Below are 24,660 nucleotides of genomic sequence, written 5' to 3'. Positions count from 1 at the left end.
GAGCAAAAACACACACATCGCTCACAAATAAAAGTGAGGATCAAAAGCCTTCTTCCCAAAACAATTCATGCAGTCAATCAAAATGTCTAGCCACTTGACATACTATGATATGAACAACAACTTGTTGTATCCTTGTAGTTCTCAAACATCTTAAAATACTCTCATGACTCCACGAAACACCTAAACCTAATAGTGATCATGACAGTGTCTCAACCCTACAGGGTGTTTTATTATCCAAAACCCTACGCTACTTGCTGCTACTGTAGCCATCGTCTAAAAACTATACACATCATAATCTGTGTCTCCACATAAGTTCCAGCCACCTTAGAGCGCTCCATAGATCCTGAGGTATGCATGTTTTGTCAAGGGGTAATTGAGCTTTTCCCAAACTTTGCGAGAGATGAAGTTATGGCTTGCTCCCAGATCCACAAGTGCCTGGATGCATAAGCTTAGACCCTACAATTGGACATTCAACCTGGCTGGTTCTACCACTAGTTCATCAATTAGTTCTAGATGCTCAAGTGTTGACTTAAGCAAGGCCATTTGCATATGTTGTTTGATCTTGATGGCCTGATGTTTCATCCTGGCCACCTCGGCCTTAAGCTGCTTTTCCCTATGGATGGCCTAGAGGGTATGCAAGGTGAGGGGGGTTATAGTATCTTTTCAATTTACTCCCATTGAGGTAGCCATCCATTTCTACTCCATCCAGGATAGCTATTCAGCATGCCCCTTCCGGAGTTATCTCCACCATGCAGTAGGGACCCATGCCCCTGTATTTAAGCTTATGTTTGGTGTTGTGGACACTATAGAGGAGTGCAAGATATCCTTCCTTGAGGTCCTTGTTTTTGAGGTTGCGGTCAAACCATTTTTTCATCATGCCTTCTCCACCTGGAGATAGTAGGCTGCACGTAATCTTGTCTCGTCTAGCCGTTTGAGATCAATTAAGTGCTCTACCAAGGCATTTTTGCTGAGCCTTTCCTTGACTTTATTGTGAATGTTGGGCACTACATATTCCATTGGCATTACTGCTTCCACCCCAAAGGCTAGGCTAAAGGGGGTGCAGTCTATGTCCACTTTATAAGATGTTCGATAGGCCCACAAGGCTACGATGAGCTTGTGCTCCCAGTTAGTACAACTGGCTTCGACCATGCAAGTTATAATGTTGTAGCACATTTTATTCGAGCTCTTAGCTAGGCCATTTGTCCTAGGGTAGTATGGCGTCAACTTTCTATGTATAATAATGAATTCACTAGTTAGGATCGCTATAGTTTCATTGAGGAAATGAGTTCCTCGATCATTGATCAATTCTAAGGGACACCCGAACCGTGTGATGACTTGTTCATATAAAACTTAACAGTGGGTCTCGCATCGGCTTTTCTTGTGGCTCTCCCTCCCACCCATTTGGTGAAATAATTTGGCCAAGATAATGTATCTGGCCCATGTTCCTTTAGCTTTTGGGCTTATCAGTCCAATAAAATCTATGACCCATTTCTCAAAGGGCTGATCGGTTAATATTCTCGTGAGGGGCATCATGTCCGCTTTATGTGGGATTTGCACACGTTGGTAGGGGTCGCATCACTTGATAAATTCAACTGCATCTTTGAAGAGAGTTGGCCACCAAAGGCCAGCTTGCAGCACTTTGCATGCCATAATGTCAGTGGTGGTAAAGTGATCAATTAGATTCCAAGATAGATTTAGCTTGGACTCATAAACAGAATCTTGAGTGAATGTGCATTTTTCTTCTATTCAACAATACATGATAGGCCTCTTATATAGAGAGTGCCCTTTGAATAGTCAACACCTGTGGGATCCTCTGATTGACATCTCTCCTTGTGGATATCCTTGATCCATATCTCCACATCATGTAGTCCACATCCTAGGGTGGCTACTTTAATTCTTTCCTATACCATACCTTAGCCTTTAATCTATGTGCTCATGGCACCATATCTCAACACCTCCCCATGGTACCATGATCCATTGGCTATTGTAAGGTGATCAAATGTGAGTTTACATTCCATCACCTCCCCTTAGTGCATGCATTACTACTTAAGGTGGTCAAGTGTGGCTTTGACATGTCAATACCTCCCCTAGGTGCTTTCATAGCTACTCTCAGGTGGTCAGGCTTAATTTACAAATGTGTGGGCTGAAGGTGGCAAGGATGTTGCTTTTCAATTCTTGATGTCGATGGCATTCTCTTCTTTGCTTGATGTAGCTTGATGCATGATGCATGATGCTTTGTCCTTTCATGTGCCTTAATGTTTTATGTGTGGATTCCATGTTCTGTGCTATGGTGATCTCATGCACTTGTGCTTCTGGCTTGCTTTTTGCGTTCATGCATCGCTTTTCATTTGTTGCAAAGGTCTTATCATGAGCTTATTTTTGCTTCAATGGTAGTATCTAATTGCTAACAATGATTTTGATTTGACAATGCATAGAGATCAAAAAGACGATCACTTTTTCTTTTTGGAGTGTGTCCAAATTCTTCCTAGATTGGAAGTTATGGCCTGTCAAAGTTTTATGAAGAAGAGGTGGCCTGAGGATGTGGCACAGGGATTCATATGCTGAATTCCAAACTGTGCTTGGTAGGAGCTATGTGCTTAGGTGGCACTTGGTGATGTGGTAGTTAACCAATACTAACCCTAACCATGGTGAATCTTTACCACAGTGGTAAATTTGACGGCCTCTTATATAGAGAGTGCCATTTGAGTAGTCAACACCTGTGGGATCCTCTGATCCACATGTCTCCTTGTGGATATCCTTGATCCACATCTCCACATCATGCAGTCCACATCCTAGGGTGGCTACTTTAATTCTTTCCTATACTATACCTTAGCCTTTAATCTATGTGCTCATGGCACCATATCTCAACACTCCTAAACCTTATTGTGGCTTTAGTCCACGCCATCAATAGTCAACTCTTAGGCACATTAGGGTATGTGTACTAATGGGTATGTGGACTTGAAACTAATGGTTGTTCGCCAAGAAGTAGAGATTTGTTTTTATGTTCTCCCCAAAGAGGCAACCGATGAGTAGATGATAGTGGGAAGGAGCTAGTGCTACGTCATGAACTACCAAATCGACTAAAGGGCTAGAACAACATCTATCACAAATGGGGGGAGGACTACAGTAATTCTGCTTTGTGAACTTCATCCCACTCCCCCATAGTACCACCACCCACAAGAGGCAAGGAAGTTTTAAATGAAGGTGATGCGAAGGCCCCGGCAACCTCTAGCACTCTTGGTCCCGACCCTCGAAAGGAAGTCCAAACCCGAAGAGTACAAAGTCCTAATCATAGTACAACAGAGTCGTGCTGCAAGTTACTCCACCACCCCTGCCACCCACCCAAAAATGTCGTGAACAATAGGTGTATGAAGCTATTCTCTATGCTTAATGCCACTTCAGTAGTAGTCAACGGCCCGTAAAGATCAAAGTAGGGGAAGGATCTCCAATCCCTCCTTGGCCTACACCAACACGGGCAACCCCATCTAAGAGAAGAACCTAATGCCACCAATCGCCTTGACTTCCAGGACCAAATCCACCACTCGAAGCACAACAACCCCACAAGCATTGGGTAGCCACAAAGCCCTTGGAAACCTAGGGCTATTATCAAGGCAAGCAGGCTTCTTGGGACTAGAAGTTTCCTACGGCACCAAATACACGATCCCAACTCATAGGGGTTCAGAAGGTAGTAACACAAGAACTTGTGTCAACGTTGGATGTAGTTCCACAAGAACCTACCTTCAAGCTCGTTGCGCGACGGACAAGCCCCCAAGCCCCTAGAGTGCCACGATTCCATGAATAGTGCAACTCAATGAGAAGGTCGCCCAAGCCAGCGAGGAAGCAACATAAGAATCGACCCCTAGAAAGGGGGTAGTTACATAAGAACCTTCCTCCAGGCCCATGCGCATGCCATCAAAGGACTTCTTAGTCACAAGAGCACCAGTAGTGCTACCCGGACATAAACCGCCTACTATAGCAAGGCTCGTGGTACCACAAGAACCTATTTCCGCACCGATTATAGTCACATAAGAACCCGCATACCCTACCTAAAAAAAGTTCCATCCAAGTGAACACCATAGTGCCAATACAGCCCTGACAACTAGGATGAGACACAAACTCAACACGTGCTCTACTTGGCTGATGACACGTTATGCGGCTACTTGACATTCGTCTCCACTGCATCCCACATAAGCATCACAAGTCCAGGTCCAAGTGAATTTGTACGGTAGGCATATCACCATCATGCACTAGCATCTCACAAGTCCCTAGTATGCCAATGTACCCACTCACATTCACGGTTAGCATTAAGTGAATATAGCCAGTACATCTCTTGTGCATTATCTTCATGATTTTCATTCTTGCACACTGACCTCACAAGTCCATGTGACACCTAGTCCATTCACCTCGTGTTTCCCTTCGCTCGACATCCTCGACATCCACAACCACCTCCTTCTCCTTTTCCCTTTTTTCCTTTTTCCCTTTTTTCCTTTTTACCTTCTTCCCCACTCTTCCCTCTCCCCCCCCCCCTCTCTCTCCCTCCCCACACCACCCCCCCTTTTTATCTCTCAAATTTTGACAACTACTATCCCATTGGCCGTTGCCTTTCTGCTATCTTGCCAACCGCCGTTGCCTTTCTGCTATCCCACTGGCCGTTGTTGCCTTTTCTGCTATCCCGCCGACTGTTGCCTTTCTGCAATCCCACCGACTATTGCCTTTCTACTATCCCCCCAGCTGTTGCTTTTTTGCTATCCTGCCAACTGTTGCCTTTTTAGTAACCTTCGAGCGTTGCCATAGTTCCCATCCCGCTGACCATCGCCATAACTCCTTTACCCATGACCCGTCGCCTTACGCCATCCCCCCAGTCGTAGGGATACCAAAAACTTTAAAAGGACCCCCTATCACCCCGAGTCATCACCTTGGCAAAAACAGTGAATGCGCCATCCACTCCCGATATGCCTCATGGACATGACTACACCCTCCACTACCACAATGCGGTTGCGTATCAAGTGCTCAAGGAGCTGGAGGTTTAAGCCTCTCTAGCACTGATAGGTCTTGGATTCATGACAGATTTCCTCCTCTGTCACCTGGACATGAAGCTACTGGGAGAATTCCTCTAGGCCTACAGCTCCAACACCAACATCGACATCCTGCATGATACGACAGGCACCCCCCACTTCTACCACCTCAATGTGGATGTGGTGCGATCCACCTTCGACCTCCTAGTCATTTTTGACAAGCATGCCTAGAAGAAAAAGATGCCTGAGGCCCTCAGCCAGATCTATAGATATGATCAGAAAAAGAGCAAGGGGTGCATCCACTTCTCTGAGATCATCAAGCCACAGTTGGAGAAATCAGCATGTGCACTCCAGTGGTTGACCCAGGTCAAGCATACGGATTACCATCAATCCATCGTGCCCAACATCTTGGCAAGATTGGCAGCCCCCCAAGTCACCAACTAGGCGGTTTTTGCAACCTAATGTGGGAGGACCTCAAGATGCACAGCAAAGTCCTCAGCAACCCTATGCTCTACATGCCAATACTCTACCATATGCTATAGCAGCAATTGCTAATCGGATATGGGCTAGTCGACAAAGCCACCATAGGACCCATGCCAACTGATGAGGAGGAGACAGTGGCTGTACCAAAGTGATCAAGGGCAGAGCCGAGTGCCACGCCTGCCAGCCACCTCGCTCACCCACCCATCCATAGTTAGATGCTCGCCCAGTACAAAGACTGACCGGTGCATGCATTCTTACGCAGGTAGCACCAAATGGAGCACTCCAATCCACGCTCCAAGGGCAAGGCTATACCCCAGGATCCCATCCACATTGATGACTTCCTAAGGGATGACACTATCCACATTGGCCTCCACCACGGAGCCCAGGATATTCAAGCCACCCCCTCTATGCCCCAAGTCTCGGCCTCAACTACTGCCTACCCTCAGGAGACCACCTCCTTCATCATCGGCTCCTCCTTGTCCCTGTGGGCAGGGTTCACCAAAGCCCTTCAATTTTGTAGTGCACCCCAATATCAGACCGCGGGCGGTTACAACAGCATGTCAGCTGAGCAGCTCTCCTGTGCCGATCAAATGGAGCTCTAGCTACGTGATGCGATGGCCCAACTCCCACAGATGGCATGAATGATTCTACATAGGTGACATGAACATGCCTCCCAGCTCTCCTCTACTCTCCTCTAGGCACAACTCTCTACGTGCGACAACCATACGCTGATGATATCCACCCAAGATATAGGGAAAATGGCCCTCGACAGAGTGGAAGAGTATCACAACAAGGCTGAAGAGGTGGAAACCTCCATCACAAATCTCAAAGATGAGCTTTTTGCTAGTGAATCCCTGGTCCAAACCCTCATGGATGAGTTGGACAAGGTAGAATCTACCATAGAAGAACGCATGGCACAAGCCAACAAGGAGCAATAAGCCAGACTCAGGGAGGGATCTGACATGCAGATCCAAACCCTCCAAAATCTCTACCATGCAGGCAGAAAACGAGCACCTACGTACCTCTAGCCGCCCAAAGGAATCTGCGTTGGAAGACAGGGAGCAACATGAGTTCCAAATGTACCAAGCCCAACTTGCCACATGCACTCTTATCCCACACACCATCCCCTAAACCCTACAAATGCACTTCGATGCACTTTGTGCACAAAACCTAATCTTCCACATGGACCACACCACCCCCCTTCCTCCCAACGCACTCCAAACAATCCTTCGTCATAATGCTGACCATTGCTGCCCCATCCTTGCCATGTCATACTTCTCTCTCGATCTTCAACCTGCCAGCCTCTCCCTTCTCTGCCCCTCTAACCTTCAAACCCTTGCTGCCCACCCCATCCTACTCAACTTCCAAGCGTGGTGCCGGGTCATCACAGAGTCCACCAATTACCCACAAGATGATGATGTGATGCAACTAGCCAAGCCTGATAAACTCATCCCATGGGTTTGCACTCCCGATGGCCTCCAAGCCGATATCAACTGGATGCAGACCTATGGCCGGGCCTTAGGAGTCCAAATGCAAAGTCATCTAGTTGCCTACCATCCCCTCGGCATAATCATTCTATATAACTGGGTGCTGTAAAGCTCTCCAGGACTCTCTCGAGTCCTTGGTCAACAATTTTAAAACGATCCACATAGCATATCCTGAAGAAGTCACTGAGGCGGAGGGGCAGGAATCCATAGCAATTCTCAAGTCCACCACCCACCCGTCAAAATCCCACAATCGCCTCCTATTGATCCCACCCAACCCCCCCAGCAAACCACCTATGCCATCCCGCCCCAACTCCCCTGCACAAACCTCCCCGTGTACTCCTCCAATGCCTCCAACACAAGCTTTACACAGCACGGGACCTCCCAGTCCATCTCCTCCAACACTCATGTCGACCTTTCGGAGGAAGCACTTAACACGCTCCTCAAGCTGAAGAATTTTGTACATATGCCCACCATCGACCTATCAACCACTGGGACTGTTGAAGAGGAACCCATGCCTATGGACAACAACGATGTCCCTCTAGCACCCCCCTCCTCCCCGCCTAAAGATGTTCAATGGTGACCCAATCTACAGTCCTTCCAAGATCTACCCAACAGTGCCCTAATGCATCACTGGAAGAAGTAGATCGAAGGCTCTCACCTCCACCTCTATTAAAGTATGGAAGTTCGCCCCCTTACCCAATTTATTACCTAGTCCTTCAACGATTGGCGGTGAACCCATCCAAAGCGCACTAATTAGTGTGACTGTAGGTGACTGAGTAATTAGTGTGATCACCTACAGAAAAGGGTGATGAAGAAGAGCAAGAATTGCCAGAGACACCTCGAGACGAGCAGCAACTCAGACGGTCTACTAGGGAAAGTAGACCCCTAGGAAGATTAAAATATGCTCAGAAAGGCAAAGCAATTCAGATTAAAACCACCAATTATGCTCTTATGACTACAACCACGGCTATAAAAGAGCCAGAGTACGCAGTTGACAAGCCAGAATGGCAAATTGCTATGAATGAAGGAATGGAAGCGTTGTATAAAAACAATACTTGGGAATTATGCAACCTTCCAACAAGAAAGAAGGCCATTGCAAACAACTGGGTTTTCAGTAGCAAAGATGGATTCCATAAGATTTTTGGTATCACTAGTGATACTCAGTAGATGGGAATGCGTATTAGCTAGATGTCAAAAATGCTTTTCTCAATGGCTAGCTAGACGAGGAAGTCTACATGCAGCAACCAACAGGGTATGTTAAACCACGGAAAGAGCATCACGTTTGCCATCTCAAGAAAAGTCTCTACAGCTTAAAGCAAGCACCCAGAAGTTGGTACAACAAAATTGACAAGTATTTTGCTAATCTTGGATACATGAAGTCCAATGCAAATCATACTCTCTACTACAAAGTTCAAGGGGAAGAGATTACTATTGCACTTTTGTATGTAGATGATCTGGTTGTTACAGGAAGTAATGATAGCTTCATCAGTAAGTTGAAACAAGGCTTATCTGCAGAGTTTGATAGGAAAGATCTTGGACTTATGCACTATTGTCTTGGTATTGAGTTCTGAAGAGACTCAGACAGCACCTTCATGAGCCAATAGAAATATGTGAATAGTCTCCTAAAGAAGTTTCATATGGCAGATTGCAAGATTGCAGCCACTCCCATGGAACAAAGTTTGAAATTTACTAAAGATCCAAGCCTACAGTCAATGACAAGTACTACTGATATCGCATCGGATCTCTTATATAACAGACTATCACAAGGCCAGATATTTGTTGTGCAGTAAGTTCACTTGCATAGTTTATGGCAAATCCAAAATAGTCTCATTGAAATGCAGCCAAAAGAGTCTTGAGATACATCAAAGATATAAGAATAGAATACAGAGGAAGTCATCCAAGGTTGCATGGATAATGTGACATTGATTTGCAGGAGATCATGAGTAGGATATGCATTTTTCTTGGTCAAGATGGTTGTCAAACAAGCAACCAAGTATTTCTTTGTCTTCAACAAAAGCAAAATATAGGGCACTCACAACATGTGCATGTGAGGCTATATGGCGCAAAAGACTATTGTCAGAAATAGATTACTTTGTCTCATCAAAGCCAACAACAATATACTGTGATAATCAGTCGGCTCAATCATTAGCCAAGAATCGAGTATATCACTCTAGGACAAAGCACATTGATGTCAGAGAGCACTTCATCAGAGAAAGAGTGTTAGTTGGGGACATCACATTGCAACATTTTGACAACAAAGAGAATGTTGCAGATATCTTTACAAAACCACTTGGGAAAGAGCTTTTTAAGAAACATCGACAAGCTCTTGGTTTGGCCCAGAGAAGGGGTGTGATGGAATGTAATGCTCAATTCTTCTTCGATTTCCCAGAATCATCATCTTGAGGGAAGGCCTACTTCTTGATGTTGATCTTGAGAAAAGGTGTTGAGGAACCATCTCAACATCATGTTATCATATGTGCATAGCACTAACCCAAAAGAGTGCTAAAAAGAAAAGCGTTGGAGACCCTAACCCTAACCCTAAAGGAATTTTTATATATCCTTTATTTCAACTAAATCTAGTATACAGTTAGTCATGAAGGAGTTGAATAGTTGAATGCAGCCGTCAATGGTCTCCCTTGGAAGAAGGTGGTCAAGTTATTGGAAATGAACCAAATAGCGTGATTAAACCAAAGTGGTTGTTCTGGCTGGGGGAGAGGGAGGGGACGGGGGAAACCCTAGAGGGGGGATAAGAGGAAGTATGGGAGGATTAGTGTGCTTGGTGTGTGGGGTGGCTAAAAATAGAGTGTAAAGGAAAAATTTCATAGGGGGTACATAAAGGAATAATTCATAGTTGGGAAAGTATACGTGTGTGTGTGTGTGTGCATGCATGTGTATGTGTGTACGCACGTGTGTGTGTGTGTGTGTGTATGCACGTGTGTGTGTAAAGAAGTAAGTCTTTGTATGTAAGAGATGCATTTACTAATCAAAATTATTGAGTGTGTGCGCGCGCATGCGTGCATGCATGTGTGTGTGTGTGTGTGTGTGTGTGTGTGCAAAGAAATAAGTTTTTGTGTGTAAGAGATGCATTCACTAATCAAAATTATTGTGTATGTGTGTGTGGCCCACCCCAACCAAAGGGTAAGACCACATGGTGGGAGTAAGCCCACCATGTGGAACTTACTCCCAACCTACTAACAATAAGTGAATAAAAGTGGATCTATATGATAAGTGTCAAAATGAAAAAAACTTATGTCTGTACCTATGGCATTGGTTTCCTTGCTTAATAATCATCTTGATTTGTACTCTTGCTTAAGTTATTGTTCAATAATGGTTGTGTAGGTAGGGGTTGGGGTTACTTTGTCATGGAAGGCTTAGGTAGTTGGTTTTTTGTTCCTTTATGTTAAGCCACACATACACACACGAGCATATTGTGACTTTAATAATTGCAAAAATGAAAATGTTAAAGTAAAGAATAGTAGTGTTATGATACATGTATGTACTTACAATGTGAAGGAAACAAACTAAATTTACAAGATCAACCATGTACAGACGCTGAACCCTCACCTCCAAGCTTTTTTTGTCTTTAGAAACCCACCTTTTCAATGCCTCTCTTTCTTTTCTCTAACGTGTGATTGCATTAGCCTAAACCCTTGAGCAATGCAAACATCATTGTCGTCCTTCAAATATTGTCATACACAAGATTGAAGTGATAGCTTTGGGCTAGGAGAAAGTGATTGCTTGATTGGATGCAGCCACACTATACCTCAATTGTGAGTTTATCATAGCAACTTTCTCTCTCTTTTTTGGTACCTTTGAGTAAGGCAAATACAGATGTAGATTCAGTCCGATCTAGCGTCCTTGAAGCCCATCTTCTTTGCCAATCGATTCGAATGAATCCTTGCATATGTAAAGAGTCTACTGGACACAAAATTAATGAAACAAATATCATCCCATAAATCTAGCCATTCTTCAACTTCGAGCTATTGATATCATGTATTGGGTCTAATCGGTGCAATCCTCTTCTTCACCATGTTCTGATTTGCAACCACAAATTAGACAAAAACCCTTTGCATTTTCATAGCCATGAGACGACTTTCCTTATCCCTAGTGCACCACTTGGCAGCACCATATCAAGGGCGACGCTCATTGCACCTATCCAAGGGATATGCATGAAGCAAACTAAGCCCTTCAAACCCTTGCAATACCAAGATTTACGATTCTTTTTCTCTAAAGGGTAAATACATGAGATCGAACCTCTTGATTAACCTGGAGATAGCCTTTGTTTACCCGTATCTAGTAATACTCACATTCGACAAACAAACAAAGCATTGCATAAGAACTTGCAAAGTATCACCATTCTTGCATAAGAACTTGCAAAGTATCACCATTCTTGTTTCTTGTCAACCTCATCCAAGGAGTTATCAGACCTTCTCTTATGTTTATCTTTCCAATTGCCAAGTTCTTTTTTCCCCCTTTGCTTTTGTTTTCCATGTCCATTTGGTTGCCATTACAAGATTTCACCACAGTTAAGTTTCAAATTGAATTGGCATGGCTTAGACACTCACTTAGCTTCCAGATCTTCCCTGATATGTTTCTCTCTATGCCCATATGAGCATTCAAAATCTTTACAGTAACATGTAAGGAACTACCCAAGCAAACTGGTGAAGGATCCCTTGTCAATGCGCAATTGCCACGTATCCTCGTACCTTTGCCACATACAAATATCTGTTTCTTCTTGGGACCTCGTAGAAAGCACATCATAGCTTTCGAGAATAGCAAAGGATTATTCCTCGGCCTCAAAGACCCACTCAACTCAACAAATGTGCTACCTTTGTCTTGAAATCACTACTCCACTAACCACCCAACGTTTCTACACCTTGCAGAGTCTTCATGGCCTGCATTGACACATTCTTATTAAAATGAGCTCGAGTTGGTGAGCCATCCTACACCAGCTCCCTCGAGGCAAGCATGCAACACTCTCTCTTATCACGCTTCTTCAACACCCAACGAATCAGTCCATCACAAAGGCTCCCTTTAGGAGCAACAAGATTAGTGTATTGACTCATGCATCTAGGAGTTACACACCTATCACATTTACTCACAACTGCACATGCAAGAAAGCTGTAAAAATAAGTAACTTCATGAACGGTGACGTGAGGTGACTTTCTTGGTTCACTCTAAAGAGCCTTGTTTTATGCTTAAGATGTAGATCAAACAACCGGATAAACTGCTCTCTCCTAGTTTAGCCATATGCCTTCTTAAGATATGTTATTCATCCAAGGTTATAAATTTCATACAATTGCAAATTTTCAACCCAAGACTTGCCCTAGCTTTATCCAACACTTTAGAATTAAAAAAGGGTACAATTTCTGCGTGTCTCAGTTTTTTAGGGCCATTAAGCAGTACATAAATTTGGTGTGTGCATAATTCAGGCGTTTCTTAGTACAGAACGTTCAGATATTCCATTCTGCAGAGAGAGATCAATAGTTGTTTCAAAGCACGTGCATCTGCTATTACAACAGACAATGAATGAACAGAATCATAACACTATTACGGTTTCTACTTTTAATGTGATTCTTGGGAACTTGAGAACATTTAATGGCAATAACTGAATCGTTTTTTATTCTTTTAGCATAAAGTTCCTCCTTAATGGAGACCTTTTTCTCTTTGAACAGTCCTTCCATGTACATATATAGCTTTTAGGAAAACAGTTCGCCAGCCTCTCTTTCATAAGACAAGTTACTATCTTAAAGACTCACAAAATCCGCTCAGAGCTTGCCGCAACTAGAACTAAGGCATTAGCCATAAATTACTATCATGCCTACAACAAATGGACAGGTCACTCTTTCCAAACTAGCACCTCAAGTCCAATATATGCAAACTGCCAAATAGGTGACGATCAGTGTAGGACACAAATCTTCCCTGGGGGGGCGAGAGTTAACACTCCTTGAAGTTAATCTGGCAATTTGCAGGTTCTCTCTTACTCGGAATGCTAATCATCCTTATTATTGTAAATTCTAAAAATTGATCTAATCTTTGACGTAATCCAGCTCCACAATATCTGATACCAGTACAATTTTCTTGTCTTTGCAGCAGGAGGAGGACCAAATAATCCCTTGTACAGTTCCTTCTGCTTCTCATATACTTGTTTGTCCTGTTCAGCAAGTAGACGCAGCTCTTTAACAACAACTTTGTCTTCCGGAGATAGCTTCTTAACTTTCTTGAAATCCTCTCTGGCTTCATCTGTCCGACCAAGAGCAGCACGAGCCTTGCCTCGTCTAAACAAAGCTTTGACATTTGTCTCATCCTCCTGCAAAACCTGATGAAGTTCCAAGCATATTTGGAGGAATCAGAAAATCTGCTTGTTTGCATTCTAGCCCAATACTCAAGTGAAGCCTCAATAATCTTCAAACGTTTTGTCAAGCTAAGGCAAGCAAGCACACTAGAAAAGCTTTATGGATCCTGGAAATCTTATATCCCTAGGGCATCTGACGCAGAAATTAAACGACTCGATTGAGTGGTTTTTACAAAGATTTGAGCCAGTCATTGTAAATTGACCTTAATCAAGCTTTGACAAATTCAACATACCATACTGCACTGTGCAATTGCATCATCATAACGATCCAATCTCAACATACAGGCTGCCATGTTCAAATGGCATGGATGTTTTACAGCATTCGCCATGTCCTTGTATTTTCCAAATAACTGAAACATGAACTCATCATTCATATACGCCAGAGCCTGATCCAAACACAGAAAAATAATAATGTCATGATCTGATGCTGTGCATGCAAACAAATTGGGACCCACCAAGGTTGAAAACAACCTATACTTTCAAAAGATTAAATATATCAAATCTTACAAAAAGATGGCCAGTTTTCTCTTTCAATGCCTCACAGAGAGGTAATTCTTTGTATTGTTTTCAAAGTCCTCATAGAAGTTACCTTTTTCACACGGGGAGGGAGAGGAGCAGGGGATACCTGGCTCCCTCCCCAGGAAGAGTATTAATTGCAGCTATATCTGTAAATGTAGTACTGCATCAAGACTGGAGGACACTTTATATCAATGTTCAAGAAGAGTTAAATCATCCTAAACTCCTGACTATTCTAGTTGGCTAGTTAGCCAGACTGAGGCTAGGTTGGCTGGCTCCTTGTCCAGTTGGCCATTGGCTGGCCTGTGTGGGTGGCCTTTTGGCTAGCTTATGGTGCCGCTAAATGGGCTGTCTCAGGCCCTGTGTTTTTGTCTGCTACCCTTCCCATTCTTGTTGCCTCAATGTGAACCTCTACCATTACTGACTCCTCATGGTCATGCAAAGAAGTGAGATCCATGTCGACGGATGTATCTCACCTCACCATAATTGCAGAGTGCTCAATAACGGGGGTGATGAAGAGAAGCCGACCACCAAGGAATCAAGGTGATGACTCTTCCTACACTGAAAATGAGCTTTTCCACTTAAATGTGGAAAAATAAACTTGGTGGAGCCAGCCTTACGATGGAAGAGCCAGATCCTTCCCACTAAACGATGGAGACAATTAAAGATCAACTGGTTAAGGAGCCACACTAGACTTCGATAATTGAATGAACCTGCTGATGGAGAATGAGGGTCAATTCCCCACATGTAAGGCGTACATATGAGGAGAGCATGGGGGATTGACACCGGTAGAAAGACAGGGGGAATGATGAGGGAGAAAGGGGCTGCCAAAAGGCAGCACATTGAACTGAGCATGTGGACAGCATGCATATATTTTTCCTACTTCAAAAAAAAAAAGTTTCTGTCTTTACCCTGTTAACCAAATCGATAAATACATGTCCAAAACTATTGCAACAACAGCTAGCATACATTAAAGATAATATACTAGCTAATAATAATCTGTCTTTAACGATGATATGCGTGGTGTAGAGCAGGCATTTGCTGCTAAGTATGAAGACCAAAGTCAACCATTTGGCCTTTTAAACAAGTCACCTTTTGAAGGGAGGGCCAACCCTTTTCCTTTTAGCACTCTCCCTCTCTTTATAATAAAAGGCTCTTGGGCCGTGGGTGCCAAGGCATATTGCTATCCTTTCCATCTCTCCCTACTAGCGGAAATAGCGCTTGTGTTAACCATATAAGAGCGCTTGGGACAAGCCTAGCGTTAGGAGGTGTTCCTAACCGGCTCCCAAATAGTGCTTGTGTTAGCCTTGCACCTCGAAGGCTTAGGCTACCACCAAAACAATATATTTCCGTCCAAAGCTATGGACACAATACAAAAGAGATAGATCCAAAGTCCCACCAGAGCGTGGTCCTTTGATCTTACCACCAGGTACTTCTACTATCTGCCGGATATCTCTAGACTTGAGCCCGCATGCTCCACCTCGAGTATGTGTGGACTCTCCCTGCAGATCACAACACCTTGCTGCCCTAGAAGACACCCAAGGTCTAGCCCTTGAGAGCTCAGTCTGCAGCAACTCCTGGACTCCTCGGCCACCTCGATGTAGGCCTGAGGGTGTGAGTACAGCTGCTCCTGCTGCTCCTCTGATGGCTGACCTGGTGGATCAATGAATGCCCTGCAATGGGCTGCTTTTATAAGCCTCAAGGGCCCTTGAAAATACCGACTGGTCTGCCATAAACTGGCCGACTCAGCAGATTTTGACATCGAAACGTTCCCAAGGACTACGACCAGGGAGTTACTGGAGCATCGTCATCGAAGTGTTGGCATTGTGCCTAGATGTGTCGGTCAGAAAGGGTGTTGTAAAGGTCACCTCCCCCTCTGTAAGCCCCCATATGAGGAGAGCATGGGGGGGTGAACCTGTCTAAGAGATGGCCACATGGGCAGCATCATGGCTGCCATGAGGGCAGGGATCAGATAGAGAAAAGAGAGGACAAGGGTACCTGGCTGATCTGCAGGAGCATAAGGCGGAGCAGAGGACAGCAGCAGGGACCCAAGAGAAGCGGCTATGAACTCATGGATGGCGTCAACAAAAGTACGGAGCAGTAGGGTGCAGCAGAGGTGGGACAGACCAGCACATGGGTCAGCCAAGAGAGAGGCTGGTTGGGCAGGCAGCCAACCAGGCCTTATATAAGGCAGACCTAGGGGCTGGGCCCTTGCCTTGATGTGAGGTAGTTTTGTGGGCCAAAGGTTCCTAGTTTTGAGCCCCAGAAGGGGCACTTTAAGGAGATTCCGCTGCGTGGGAGTTGACCTTTAGCAAGCAACTCCCTAATGATACCCGACAAATGATATAAGACACATAACATGACATGATAGGAACTTCCTGATACATGGTGGTTCTTTCCTATGGTTCCTAGTTTCATAAGTAGTCTTTTCTTAGTTTCATCAGTCTTGGAGATGTGAGATAGACACCTCTAGTTCCCCATGGGGGATGTACTTGTTAGAATTCAGAGCATCTCATGCATGCAGAGTGAGGACTTCTATGTGGGTGTGCCCACCCTGGAAAGGAGTAGTTTTCTCAGTTAGTTTGCGGCCTGTTTACCAAGGCATTTGGCCAGGGTTAGAGGCAGGTTAGAAGGCTGGTAGAGGGCCTATTACAGGCTGGTTTTGTGCCAGCTGGCTGGGGCTAACCAGCCCAACAGTGTGGCTGACCAGGGTTGGGTCAGTCAGCTGACCAAGTTTGTGTCAGGTAAAGCAGACCTAGGTCGGCTATCTGCAGACCCTACCCCCACACTATAAAAAGGGCTTCCTTGCCACATCTGGATAAATCCATTTCCTCCCATATCTCTGGTTGGCACTGTTTCCCATTCTATAAACGAAGTTATCTTGCCTCATTCAATCTCTCTCTCTCTCTCTCTCTCTCTCTCTCTCTCTCTCATGTATGCTTCCGCAATGTGCAACATTTACATGGTATCAGAGCCGCAAGTCGTCTAGAAGCTGGCCTTGGACCTAGAGAGTGTGGGCTCATGAAATTTACCACTGGCAGGCGTGACACACGTCAGAGGGTGCTGGTCACTGAAAATTTTGAAATCAATTTCTTCACTTTAAAATTAATACAAGTTTGACGTTTGAAGTTTGAAGTTGAAAGTTTTGTAGCTCTCTGTCAATTAAATGTGTACAATGTATATTTTCCTGGTTGTTTAAATTGTAAAATTAGGGTCACAAATGATTCAGCCCTAGGGGCTGATCCATACTTCCGTGCCCATATACCGTATGCGTATGTTAACGTATGGAAAAAACTATGATTGCGGGCATGGACCCCAAGGGATTTGGAATTTTTTGAAGAAGGCGCCTTAGCAGCTTCTTCTGCCTTCCTACTTTCCCATCCAGCCCCCCTTCTCTTCTTTCCCCAGCCACCCTCCTTATCTCTTCTTCTTTCCCACCCATCCTCCCCTTCATCAGGGCTGTTCCTCTGATTTTCAACACGTGTGTGTGAGTGATTGGAGTGGATCCATGGCAACACCCGTGTATGAGCAAGGAGGACAAATTCAATGGATCCAATATGCTCATTGGAAGCTGAACATGAAAATCTAGTTCATTCACAAAAGCCTCTAGGAAATCATTCAAGGGTATGAAAGGAAGCCCAAACATCCAAAGAACTCGATACGTTGGGATTGACCGGGATGAAGCTTTCCTTGAGGAACTCCAAGATTGGGAGGACCGTGATTCTAAGGCACATTCGGCGTTGGTGCGGACCATTACAAACGAGGTCTCCCCAGCAGTGCAAGCCTTGGCTAGTGCCTCTAAAGTCTGATCTAGGTTGAGGATCTCTATGCCCGGGATTCTTCATACGGGGGTTGTCACTTTGCAAGGTCAGCTCTACAATCTTGAATTTCCTGCAAGTAGCTTGATGCAGCCGTTTATAATGAAGGCCAAGGTAATCCATGACCAGCTACAGGCAATGGGTGCTTCCTTATCCTCTCCTCAGTTGGCTGCATTTACCCTCACGAAGCTTCCAACAGCGTATGATGTCGTTTCCCAAGCATTGCGGTGCCAGGTTTCGACAAATCAGTTGGATTTTGATGACATCTGCTCCCTTCTCTTGGAGGAGGAATCTATTCTCCTGTCCCAGGTAAGTTGAAGGTGTCTCATGGTGGTGATCAGGGACTTTTAATAGTGTAGAAGAAAGGAAGAAGCTGGTGCTATGCCCGTACGAAGAGAAGTCACTTTGCAAATGATTGTCAGTCCAAGCACAAGATGAAATCCAAGGACTAGGACACAACTTCATCATGCAGGCTCTTCTTCGGACAAGTCTGGTGATCCGAGGCAGCTCTTGCTCAAGAACTCCAGATTGCACCTGCTTTCTAGCAAAAAGGTAGGGATGCCACAGCCAGAGAGGGCTTATGGGCGGAAGAGCGGGCTGAGCTATGGACTTGATGTGTTCAAAGTTCATTGCTTGGTGTAGCAAAGACTATGGACAGGACGTTTTCGAGTTTATTGTTCGGGGTTCCTAGATGTTATGTGTTCGCCAATGGATATTGGGCATGGTTTGCTCTACAGCTCAGCATTCTTTACTTGGAATTCACTGCACACTGGTATGGAAAATCAAAAGCCAAGCAGATCTCTTTGCTGTTCATGGTGGCATTGTGTTTCGAGGATCCAGATTGACAGGTGCTCTCTCCAAAGTGATTCCAATATTCAGGTGCTGGAGGGTCCATGGTTGCATCTTCATTTAGAGCATCTCATGTGTGGAGAGTGAAGGGCTTCTATGTGAGTGTGCCTGCCCTGAAAAGGAGTAGTTTTCGCAGTTAGTTTGGGGGCTGTTTACCAGGGCATTTAGCCAGGGTTAGGGGCAAGTTAGAAGGCTAGTCAAGGGCCTGTTACAGGCTGGTTTTGTGCCAGCTGGCTGGGGCTAACCAGGTCAGCAGTGTGGCTGACCAGGAGCGGGTCAGTCGGCTGACCAAGGGCAGGTCAGTCGGCTGACCAAGGTCGGGGCAGCTGAGCTTACCTGGGTCGGGTTAAGCGGACCTGGGTTGGCTAGTTGCAGCCCCTATCCCAACACTATAGATAAGGCTTCCTTGCCACATATGGATTGTTCCATTGCGCTTGCCACGTATTCATTCTTCCATTTCCTCCTCACAAACACCTCTGGTTGGCACTGTTTTGCATGCTATAAACGAGGTTATCTTGCCCCTCTCTCTCTCTCTCTTGTGTACGCAATGTGCAACATTGACAGTACTCTCATGATGATTTCAGTTTTCTTTCTCATTGACTTTTTAGACCTTTTTCAAGCATTTCACATTTGATGAGTCCCCTGTTGAGGTACACCTCATAAAAGCCTCTGGAAGCAAAATACACTCCCTCTACAAAGCATCCTCCAAGGATGGACTTAATCCACTGCATCACTGTCCGCTGGGATTCTTCCTGGAAAGAAAATTATAACCGCAGTTTGAGAAAACTTCCTGAGAGGATTCACGAGGGACGGCAATTTCAATTTGTACGTGACCTCTGGAACCGGTTTGCCCCATTCCTGTCGTGACTGTTGAAAGTCATCCTTAAGGGTGTCAAACACGTACTGAGCTTCCATAGTAAGTTCATCATCTTGTGATGCAGGCTCTGATAGGCGGCGCTTAGCATCTGCGGGCCTTTCTTTTCGAGCATATGTACAAACATCCGAACCTGAAGCCATGATTGAACTACGACAAGACAAGAAGGAAAAAAAGAGCGTACAGACACAGGACTGTACGGAGAAGTACAGAAACAACAAACGTGTACGGAGCTGCAGACGGGACTGTACGGAGATGCAGACGGGACTGTACGGAGCTGCATGCAGAACTACACGGAGGTACGTCCACCTAACCTATCTGTTTGTACGGACGTACGAACAGCGTGTGAATGCTGTATGAGGACCGTACAGGTGTATGGACAGAAGGGGGGGCTGTACGGAAACCTTGACGAGGCTGAACAGCAGAGGTCGCACTCTCTCTCTCTCACACACACACACATCCACACACACACACTCTCTCTCTCTCTCTCTCTCTCACACACACACACACACACACACAAGTTCACACACCCGGCATGCACATTAGTTCCTTCACTCATTTTCTCATTCCTTTTGTCCCCTCCTGCTATTTCTAGCATCTAGTAAGGAGCTCAAAGTAGACTAGGGAGATATGATGAAGGTCATATCAAACTTGATGTATTGTGCACTACAAAGTTGACTTGTATAGCCCTTCCTATAATGCCCCCTATTGCACTATTTGGCTAGAACAGTCCTACCCATATTACTCGTACTGAGTTTTTGTCACAACTCCAAAGGTCAACAGCAGACCCAGCTGTGCTGACACCTAGCATTGAAGGAGAAGGCAAATGAAGAAGTAGGCTCACTCTCCTCAGTCAAGCTTTAACTGCTTTAGAAGACTCTCCCACACAAGCAAAGCACAAAAACCTAGAAAGAAGGTGCAGCAGTTATGCAAGTTCATTCCCAATATGGAACATCTTTTGTTTTCATTTAAAAGCCTTGATGAGCCCATGAAGCATATAAGAAACATAAGGCAACAACAGTTTCAACACAGATTAAGTCATCCACATAATCATATACAGGTGAGCAAGCACAGACGGTTGAGGTGTTTCAGCCCACAAGTTGGGAAGGTATGGTTAGGGATATTCCTCGTTAAATATTCTGCCATGATTGACCATCTGAATGACACATACATATGATAGTCGTATGGCTAATATTGAGATAGTTCTTTCTAAAGACTCGTTTTAGCAGTGTGTTATCATCCTAACTCCAACAGCTGCTAATGGTAAGGGAGTTTGATGATACGGACGTAGCATCACACACATATGAGCACATGGTGCTGCCCAGAACTACATCTCACACACCCCTGCTATGGAGCACGTCCCATGTTTAAGCCAGCAAGAGTCAAACTTGACACCTCCATCTCTAGGACAAAAAGATGGGTTATAGTGACTTGCTGTTTCCAAGGTTCTTTTCTGCTGTATTTCTTGTCTTGCAGGCTGCACATTATATGCTTTCAGCAGGAGCACAAGACCTTTGAAGCAATCTTAGCTTTTGCCAGAATAGCTCATAAAAAGTGAGTATAGAATTGTGTGGCATTTCATTTCTACAGTTGTATTGATTAGAAAAGGAATTGACAGCCCTCTTGTTAACTCTGATAACCTTTTAGTTGTTTTGGGACGAAAATCAGGTTTTGGCAAGGATTAGGTACCATCTCGTACTGCTGTATGGCTTCCTCAATTTTGTCATCTTTGAAAAGCTGGTTTCCATCTGCCTTTCTCCTATCTGCTGCTTCAATACGCTCCTCAACAGTCATCTGAGAACGAGGCTTTCCCTACATGCATAATTTCAGCATAAGCTTCGTTAATCGTGACAAATTTCTCGTGAAAAAGTAGATTTTTAAAAACATTTGCATGCACAGGTACTCTGCCAAGTTACACGTGCAGTGTTTGATGCTGTCATCTACATGCTCTATAAAATATGCACATCACACACTATAAAAAGCTACTCTCAAGCTCCACATCAGAGATCATCTTTCAATCCTCACCAACAAACAGTCATGCATTAAAACATAAACTGGAATTGGGAAAAAAGCTGGTGTACTTGGTCGAATCATGACAAATCCACTGCAGAACTGTACATGAATCAAAAAGGACACCAAGGAGAGATTGCATGAATTCCGAGCACAGTTGGAAAGGTACACTTGCACACTCACTTCTTTCCCATCCTCAAACCCAATCATTTCAACTTCATAGATAAGGTCCGCCTTTGGTGGCACGTTAGGGAAGGAAAAATTCCCTTCTTCACCATAACCAAGTTGCCAACCAACGTGAAAGAGAGCACTTTCACCAGCTTTCATGCTTCCAACTGCTATAGCGAGACCTCGATGTACTGTCTTCTCTGGTAGAAAAAATAGATAAGGTTGTAAAAGTCACATCTGAAATTTAAGAGAATTTTGGCAGCATACATAAGAAAGTAAAAGGTGAATGCACCCATCCAAATAAGCGAAATACATGTAGTTCTAACAATTCTGGGCAGAATACTAGAGGGATAGGAAGCTAAGGCTGATGATTCACCATGCCCCAGGACCAGTTCCATCGGTTGCTGTTCCTGGAAAGTATCCTGAAATTTGTGCATGGTCATCTCAGTCCATGCTCGATAATGTACTGCCAGTTCAAAAAACAAGAGACGTAAAGGCAAGTCATCAAAAGTTATCAATTCACAACAAGCAGAACCCAAGTTCATTTACACTGCAAATGGAAACAAAGCATCAGTGTAAAAATAATATTCTTATCATAGCACAGTAAAATCTGTCCTTGGGTTGTTACGCTGGCATGATGTTTCACCTCTATGTTTCATAATAGGCTGTATTTTATATAATGGTCCCGAAAGTTTAAACTTTTGACAAGAACTAAAGATATGGGAAGACCCAGTCTCCGAGAATGATAGTTTCCATGCAAAGCCTTGACAAGTCCACAAAGCATTCAGCCGATTGCTCAACTACCTTGGCAAATTATAGTACCTCTTAAAGCAAGCTTGCCATGTCAATTATTTTATCGCTGCATTGTTGTGATGCGTTGGAGATGTTATATTGTTCCAGGGAAAAGAAGTCACAGATGGACACACATTGATTGAGAAAGAGAGTTGTTGGCCTCTGTCGTATACAAGAAATATCAATTTTGCCAGTCTTAAGTATCTATTCCCAACAGCGAAGCACGCTTACTCCTATAAGACTCGGTCATAACATTCCCTGGACAAAGATCCTGTCTGTACGTTGATCTATAGAGGTACCCTCTTGTTGAAATAGTTTCACAATGAAGTAAATCTCACTGCATAAACCTCAACGTGCACTCACAAAAGCAAGTGGATTGTTGCGAAGGAGGCTTTCCATGACCCTCCTTTACGATTTGTTTTGTCACTCCCTCATGCAGCACTTCCACTTCCGACGCGACCTTGGGTGGCAATGCTTCGTCTCGCTCGAGAGCGGCGCTTTTAAAAACGGAGCCCTCAACTTGGACTGCGTCGTCATTGCCTGAAACACAAGCGAAAACTGTCATGGGCGTTCATGCAACTCGGGAAGTGTCCAATCAGCTGCGTGCAGGCCGGCAGAAACGCTCAAAGCGCACAGGTAGAGGCAGGATGGACAAAATTTGAAGAGAAAATCAAGGAACTGTGAGCAGGCAAAGGAGCTTTGAGAGAGAGAGAGAGAGAGAGAGAGAGAGAGAGAGAGCAAACCATCGGAGGACTCTGATTCATCTTGCTGGATTTCTGGGCGAGTGGCTTGCTGGTTCATGGTGAAGTGCAGAGCAATGGATGCTAAGGGGGAAGGGAGTTAGGCAAGAGGAGGATGAAGATGAAAGGTCAGAGAGCCATGGCTGCAACGCAAGCTCACAGAGCATCTTCAATCCACATTCCTCTCTTGAGAAATTTAAGTACTCGCTTGTTCGACCATCACATCATAACCCACCTCTCACTAGAGTGCTCACATCACAACCCAACCTTGGTTTGAGCCTGTCAACATGAGCTCTCATTCAGAGTGGACACTTGCTAACGCAACTTTGGTCCAACGTTGACAAGCCCCAGTTCACTTGAGCAAGCAAGTTGACCAGGCAAAAAAGGACTTGCTTGAGAGGACGTGATGCCCTCTAGTTCATCAACCCACATGAATCAACCTCATAACCCAACTCTGGTTCGGAGCGAACATGTGCAGACGTGGTAGCTCTTGAGTTTCACCATGATAGATTCACTCAGATCGTGATAACTTCGCTCGGGTTTGGAGCAAACACGAGTGCACATATTAACTCAACTTTGGTACATGAATGGACATGAATGGAGCAAACATGAGTGCACATAATAACTCAACTTTGGTACATGAATGGACATGATACCCAACTTGGTTCAGAGTACCCAAGGTTTTGCCTCAGATCACAAATGGAATTCACATCAGATGATCGCACCCCTCAAATGCAACCCCAACACTACCCTTCCACAAATAGACAAACAAGTAGAGGGAGAGATGCGAGACAAAAAAGTACTTTGCTTGTTGACCATAATGAGTGGACATAAAACCCAACTCTAGTTTAGAGTTGACACTAACCCACATCTGCTTTAGAATAAGCATGGCTAGATATCATAACTGCAAACCCTATACAAACAGGATAGCCCAACGTTGGTTTGTAGTTGACTTGAATGTGGTCATGAGATGACATGATAATCCAACTTTGGTTTGGAGAGTGGAGATTGTTGGGATATGTGTGATCGAGGGCTTGCTAGGAGCATGTGTGCATCCACTAGCAGTCATATGGTTGTGTGTGTGTGTGTGTAGAAGAGACACACTTAGTGCCATAGGCCATGACACAGGTGATGATGTAATGCAAAGGCCCCCACATGGGGTGGTGCCTAGAATTTCCTTTATGCTAAGAGTCTGGGGTATTTAACTCTCTCTCCAACCAATTATACTTGTGGAGAAGGAGACTTCTTTGTAAGGGACTGGACACTGCCACATTAGTGGTAAGACCTTCCCAATATGCCTTCATCATATAGTTCCTCTGACATTGACTATGTATCTTAGAGGAAAGCATTCCAAAAGAAGCCAAGAATGAGAGTAAAGCCCTGTAATGGTGAATATTTCATCAAGGTGAACACCAAGAAAAAGATATGTGCCTTCTGTGGAGTACCCAATCATACTATGGAGTATTGCCACCTAAAAAGGTTTTATCTACAGCTGCTCTCCAAGAGACAAGCCTAAGAAGAGAGGAATGACTCCCAAGAGAATGAAGCATTTC

General features: G+C 44.5%; 1 protein-coding gene across 1 annotated transcript; it reads right to left on the bottom strand.

The window, feature by feature from the left end:
- Nucleotides 1-12,770: 12,770 nt before the first annotated feature.
- On the bottom strand, nucleotides 12,771-23,251 carry LOC147906017 (peptidyl-prolyl cis-trans isomerase FKBP42-like). Its single transcript, XM_087382692.1, has 7 exons — nucleotides 23,111-23,251; nucleotides 22,731-22,907; nucleotides 21,952-22,041; nucleotides 21,591-21,775; nucleotides 21,087-21,209; nucleotides 13,574-13,726; nucleotides 12,771-13,304 (listed from the first exon to the last, which is right to left on the bottom strand). The coding sequence occupies exons 1-7, from the start codon at nucleotides 23,166-23,168 to the stop codon at nucleotides 12,978-12,980; spliced, it is 1,113 nt and encodes a 370-aa protein (XP_087238818.1). The 5' UTR covers nucleotides 23,169-23,251; the 3' UTR covers nucleotides 12,771-12,977.
- Nucleotides 23,252-24,660: the final 1,409 nt, after the last annotated feature.

Source organism: Dipteris shenzhenensis, chromosome 1 (genome assembly GCF_047967505.1).
Source record: "Dipteris shenzhenensis isolate YYH24624 ecotype China chromosome 1, Dip_SZ_1.0, whole genome shotgun sequence".
NCBI lineage: Eukaryota > Viridiplantae > Streptophyta > Polypodiopsida > Gleicheniales > Dipteridaceae > Dipteris > Dipteris shenzhenensis.
Note: the sequence above shows the minus strand (reverse complement) of the source record. Positions and strands in the feature narration are given on the sequence as shown.

Excerpts from the sequence above, each read along its gene's own strand:
- LOC147906017 (XM_087382692.1), bottom strand. The coding sequence starts at position 23,168 with ATGAACCAGCAAGCCACTCGCCCAGAAATCCAGCAAGATGAATCAGAG. Across the intron at positions 21,210-21,590 it reads GGTTTGAGGATGGGAAAGAA|GGAAAGCCTCGTTCTCAGAT; the intron begins GTGAGTGTGCAA and ends TTATGCATGTAG. Across the intron at positions 13,305-13,573 it reads CAATTGCACAGTGCAGTATG|GTTTTGCAGGAGGATGAGAC; the intron begins GTATGTTGAATT and ends GAACTTCATCAG.